Raw genomic sequence first — 6,171 nt, forward strand, 5'->3', positions numbered from 1 at the left:
GTTGTGGAGCACAGGCTCCGGACGCGCAGGCTCAGCGGCCATGGCTCACGGGCCCAGCCGCTCCGCGGCATGTGGGATCTTCCCGGACCAGGGCACGAACCCGTGTCCACTGCATCAGCAGGTGGACTCTCATCCACTGCGCCACCAGGGAAGCCCCAGATCACACAACTTTTGAGTTCATTCCCACAGATGCTGCTAGGCTAGTGAAAGACGCATCCTTTGTGTTCAGAGCTTCTGGGTGCTGACGCTCACAGAGCCACCACTGCAGCTGGGCCGGTCGGTCTCCACACAGCGCTGAGCTGGCTGTTTCGGCCCCTGCTCATGGCTCAACAGTGGATACTCAGGCAGTTATCCCTGACTCCTGGACAAACACCTTCACCCTGTTCAGATGTTAACACTGGACTGTCAGCCAAGTCTATTAACGCAATGGCTAAGAAGCTGTGTTGGGTTCTATATGAGAATCCTAAAGCCTCAGAGAAAAACATGTCTAGGACCATTTAATCATCCTTCCTAAGGGCATTCATTCACATCATAAATCATTTGTGGCAATGTGGTTGGGAGCCAAGTCTGATAATAATAGGCAAACTATTTCTAGGTACAAATTCACAGCTGGAAATCAAGGTTTGCCCTTAAGTCATACAGCCAGAAATTTTACCCAGTCATACTGTGCCATCGCTTATTTTCACTGATAAATTTTAAGAAAGAACAAACACTGCTATCAAATTTTGAAAAAAAATAGGCACCAGGAAGGGTCAGGTAATTACTATTTACTAAATTATTGCTCTCACTCAGTGAGGCCAATAGTAACACACGAAGTGGTCCCAGCAGATCATTACTTACCATTTCAGAATAAGCTTTGTGACAGACTGAAGCTTGGTAGGAATCACCAATGTGCATCTTTTTCAGGAGTTGACCAGTTTTTAAATTCCTTGGACACCAAAAATAAATAAGTCATAATATTCTTCCAGCAAACTGGTTTTCACGTAATGTTCTCTTATTTATCACAGAATCCTTTAGGAGGTGACCAAGGGAAAAACTAAGGGACACAGCACCTTAGTTTTGTTTAGCCACCAATTTAGCTAAAAATAAAACTATAGTTTAACTTTGCCAACAGTGTAATTTAATAGTTTAGCTTTAGATTGAATCTGCTATGCCACGAGGGATTAATCTTTTCACATTCCATGAGAAAAGTTTTCCATCATCTCATTTTACTTGTATTGAAATTAGGCACATGGCATAGCTCTATTATTATGATTTTATCGCTCTTCTTGTTATGCCTATATTTTCCATGGAAGACAATGGTCAGGAAACCAAATTTGGTTAGGGGAGAGACTACACCTAAAATAGACTTATAATTATGTCTCTATAACATATGTTTATACTAGAGCTAGACCAAGATAATGGAGAGAAAAGATAATGTGGCTAGTCCAAGATAATGGAGAGAAAATGGACTGAGATGGGATAAAAAATGGAAAAAGGAAGACAGGAGAGGGTGAATACAAAGAAGAAAAAAATAAAGTTTGTTGGAACCACTCCTTAGCTTTATTGAGGATTTGTGACACTGATTAACTGTTCTACCATGTGATCTACTGGTGAGAAACTTTCAATTGGCTCCCCATTAGCCACAAGATAAAGTCCGGATTCTTTTTCATGGTACTTATAACCCTCGTGAATCCAGCGCTGCAACACTATATTACTCACTGCTCCCTTACTTGAAAGTTTCTCATTGTCTGGACAAAATATTGTGCATATTCCTGGCTCTATATCCTTGTTCAAGCTATCCCTTCCAACATGCTCCCCATTACTGACTAATTCTCATCCCTGTTATTGACAATGCCCATCTATTCCTTAAGGCCTAGATTATGTCCCATCCCCTCCCAGCTGTATGAGCTCAATTTAGACTCCATCACTCCTCCCGGTCTGTACCAGTCCACAGAAATCTCCTCTCCTCCAATTCCCTATAGTACTATCCATAGGCCTCATTTTTTATTTAATATATACTGTAATAGGGTATAATATATTCATTCAACAAATACTTCTGAAGTTTCTATGCACCAGGTACTGTGTATAAAAACTGAAGAAAGAAAACTAAATTCTCATGTACTTATGCAAGGTTTTCCTCATATAAGGAACACCAGAATGGTTTATCCCTTACAGAGGTTAGTACAAGTTCTGTATTTAGTAAGCGTGCTTTCCCCAAATCCCAAAGAACTTTGTTTAAATCTCTATCACTTTGACCTTATGTAAACTGTAAAGGAATTATATACTTTGAATTGCAAAGCAATCTTATTTCCCTACTAGATTTTAGGGGCCTTGGGACCAGAATTCATATCTGATTCATATCTGCATCTCTCACAGAGAATGGTACATAAGTAGAGACTCAAATACCTAGTAAATAATTGAAAGATGGGTGCTCTGTTAATATAGCTTGATCAAGATTAAATATTTAGACCTTCAGCAATAGTTTCAAAAAGGACCACTGAACCTTGATTATAACACGAATCACTTTAGACATCTAACAAATCAGGAGGTCAATAGGGAAGCTGAACAACTACTATATGTAAATGTAAAGTTATACAGAGCCCAAAAGGTAAATGATAGCTTTTCATAGACATCTACGAGTAACTACTCTAAGCAAGGAGCTAAGACAGACACTGAGAATAGATATAAGATACAGTACCTATCTTCAAGGACTTTCATAATACAAGGTAGTATATGCTAAGTTAAAAATAAGGACAACATGAACTCATAGAGGAAAACATCAATGAGGGTTGAGGTGCTACAACAGAACTTGAGGCAACTTAAGGCAACCTTAAACTTAGAATTTAAACTGATACTTAGATGTTAAGTATAGAGGTCCCTTCCTAGCCTCAAATTCCATTGTGATCCCTTATCTATGAAATGCCAAAGGCTATTATTATTAGAAGGGGGGAACTGAAGGATGGAATGAAAACAGGGAGTGAAGGAATAGGGAACAGGTGGAGAGGAATTTTTGAAATGAAGCATAAGGTAAACGAAAGCTGCAAAAAGCAAAATGGGCCCCCAATGAAGGTTTTCTTTTTGGCGCGGGAGGTAGGAGGACTGGGAGGATGAGTATCTATAAAGTAATAGTATAAAAGATGATCTGGAGGTTGAATATTGATTGATGGCAATGAGACAAATTACTAGATTATATTAATAGTATAGGAGCCAAACAATGAAAGTCCAGACTACAGAAATAGCAAAAAGAATAGAAAAGACAAGTTTTATTAAGAACACTGTTCTCAAACAAGACCTATGTGTGGAAACCCTGAGGAAAGTACCTAAAGTGGAAACCTGCTCCTCAAGACAGCCGGACATCTGAAAACAAAGTCTTCTGGCAGATTAGGTCATGGTCAAATTCCAGAGGCTCCCTGGTGGGGAGGGGACAAAGTTTCTCTCAGGGTCACGCTTTCCTAGTTTATTCCTAGAGGGTTAGGACTGGAAAATGCAGAACAGGCAGGTAGCAGTGACACTAACATCTTAACTTTCTTTCACCAAGACCCATTCTGGCCCCAAGAGAATAGTTAATGGAGAAGGCTTCTGAGGAAAAAAAAAAAAAAAAAAAAATCAACCTATTCTACCTATTCTCCTACTACAAATTAACCTTACAAGTGCCTGTGGCCGGGTGTGGTTCTCTCCCATGGTCAGCAAAGAGAGGTGGCTGGGGACTCTTCGACTTCAGTTTCCCTACCACAAATGTGTTAATTTGAATCCTGAAATCATGTTTTATACATCTAGTAATTTTGGATAGTATTCTAGACATTATGAATGACACAGCACATAAACTCTGCATTCTGTTAGTTTCCTCTGAAGAATATTGATTTTTTCCCCCTAGTAAACAGTGAAATTGGCTAAACTCAAATTCCAAAAGCCGAAAACCCGGTTCAGTTCTTTTTGCTTTACCTGGGCTGCTTCAAGTCTGTCCTGCATACATGCAGTTTAAAGGTCAGCCAGATATTTAGGTAGAGAATATAACCAGAGTTTAGGGCTCCTTCTCTGGCTCTCTACTTTTTGGGATTTTTCTTCCTTGCTTTCTAGCTGCTGTAGTTACCTTGATCTCTATCCTTCGGTCCTTTAAGCCAGCAGGACCGAACATTTTCTATCAGGCTCTTAATAACTGAGTGTGCAGACTGGGGCCTGCTCACTGAACAGGAAACTCGCCCAGTGACATTTCCTTCTTGTAAGTATTGAACTTCCTCCAGCATATTTCTTTTTTCTTGCTCTCTAGTGCTTTCAGATAGTTGATTTTTAGATTTTGTGCAGAGTTCATAGGTATTTTATGTAGGAGAATTAGTCTGAGAAAGCTACTCAGCCATTAACTGGAAGCAATACTTTTTTTTTTTTTTTTTTTTGTATTTTGTATTTGGGCCGTGCAGCGAGGCATGTGGGATACTTCCCCGACCAGGGATCAAACCCGGGTCTCTGCAGTGAAAGCGTCAAATCTTAATCACTAGGCCACCAGGGAACTCCCAGCAGTAGATTTTTGTCAACAAAAAAAATTTTCATTTATTTTAAAATTGTCTGCTTGGACTGTCTGAATTAATCTTGTTAAGACAAGTATATACCATTTGATAGTAAACAAACAAAAACACAATCATATTTACAGAGTCTCTTATTTAATCTTAATAACCCTGTGAAGGGCAAAAAAAAAAAAAAAAAAAAAAAAAGACACCATCACCTATAGTTGTTTCCGTGGGAAAATGTGTTACAGACCTCTCCTGGCTTTAAAATTACATGTTCTAATAATAATATTATAGTGTGTGTAAAAATATATGTCACACATACATGTATATATACATATATATGTATGTTGTACGCTGAAAGTAGTTATTTTGGGGGGTAAAATAGGGTAAATTAATTATAGGGCCATCTTAAGATTAATAACATTCATTTCGAATTCATCCATTTCTATCAATAGAATGACTGAATTCTTATAATGAGAATGAATTACCTTTATAATTAAAAAACAACCAAGAGTCAAAAAATGTTACATGCTATACGCTTAACTAGAGGTTGGCAAACTGTGGCCTACAGGTCAAATCTGGCTCAATGCCTATCTTTGCATGGCTCATGAGCTAAGAATGCTTTCTGCATTTTGAAATGGTTGGAAAAAAGAGGAAGAACATTTTGTGCCACATGAAAATTATATGAAATCCAAGTCTCAAAGTTTTATTGTCCAAAAAGTTTTATTGGAACATAGCCACACGATTTGTTTACGTATTACCTCTGCTGACTTGGGGCTGTAGTGGCAGAGTAGAGTAGCTGCAACAGAGACCATGTGGCCTGCAAAGCTGAAAATATTTACCATCTGGGCACTTTACAGAAAACGTTTGCTGATTTCTGTACTGAACTATTAACTATTATTTCTGGAGGTTGGCTTCATGGAGAAATTTTACTTCCTATCTTATACATTTCTGTGTTAAGTGTTTTTTCTTTGTTTGTTTGTTTTTTAAAATTTATTTTTATTTTATTTATTTTATTTTCGGCTGCATTGGGTTTCCATTGCTGTGTGCAGGTCTTTCTCTAGTTGAGGCGAGCGGGGGCTACTCTTTGTTGCGGCGCGCGGGCTTCTCATCGCGGTGGCTTCTCTTGTTGCGGAGCATGGGCTCTAGGCACATGGGCTTCAGTAGTTGTGGCACGCAGGCTCAGTAGTTGTGGCACGCGGGCTCTAGAGCACAGGCCAGTAGTTGTGGTGCACGGGCTTAGATGCTCCGCAGCATGTGGGATCTTCCCAGACCAGGGATCGAACGCGTGTCCCCTGCACTGGCAGGTGGATTCTTAACCACCAGGGAAGCCCTGTGTTAAATGTTTTAATATCAAATAGGTATTAATGTTGTAATAACAAAAATGTAAAATTATTTAAATGCCTAGTAGGTATATTTAATCATTCCAGAAATAAATTCAACCCTCTTATTTTAAGATGAAAAAAGTTAGCCCCAAGATAATGTGATAGATTAGCTAAGATCACACATCTTCTTTGTGGCATACGGGACCTTAGTTCCCTGACCAGGGATTGAACTCATGCCCCCTGCAGTGGAAGCGTGTAGTTTTAACCAATGGGCCTCTAGGGAAGTCCCTAAGATCACACAACTTTTTTTTTTTTTTTTTTTTTTTTTTTGTGGTACGCGGGCCTCTCCATTTTGTGGCCTT

At 39.2% G+C, this 6,171-nt stretch overlaps 1 protein-coding gene across 4 annotated transcripts in view; it reads right to left on the reverse strand.

Moving 5' to 3' along the window:
* PALB2 (partner and localizer of BRCA2) overlaps positions 1 to 6,171 on the reverse strand; it is a 31,089-nt gene that overhangs the window by 5,054 nt on the left and 19,864 nt on the right. For all 4 annotated transcript variants that reach the window (XM_028498653.2, XM_028498649.2, XM_028498650.2 and 1 more), the window contains one exon: positions 841 to 928. In XM_028498653.2, coding sequence (XP_028354454.1) covers positions 841 to 928 — 88 coding nt within the window. The remainder of the gene's footprint in view (positions 1 to 840; positions 929 to 6,171) is intronic.

Source organism: Physeter macrocephalus, chromosome 14, assembly GCF_002837175.3.
Source record: "Physeter macrocephalus isolate SW-GA chromosome 14, ASM283717v5, whole genome shotgun sequence".
Taxonomy (NCBI): Eukaryota; Metazoa; Chordata; class Mammalia; order Artiodactyla; family Physeteridae; genus Physeter; species Physeter macrocephalus.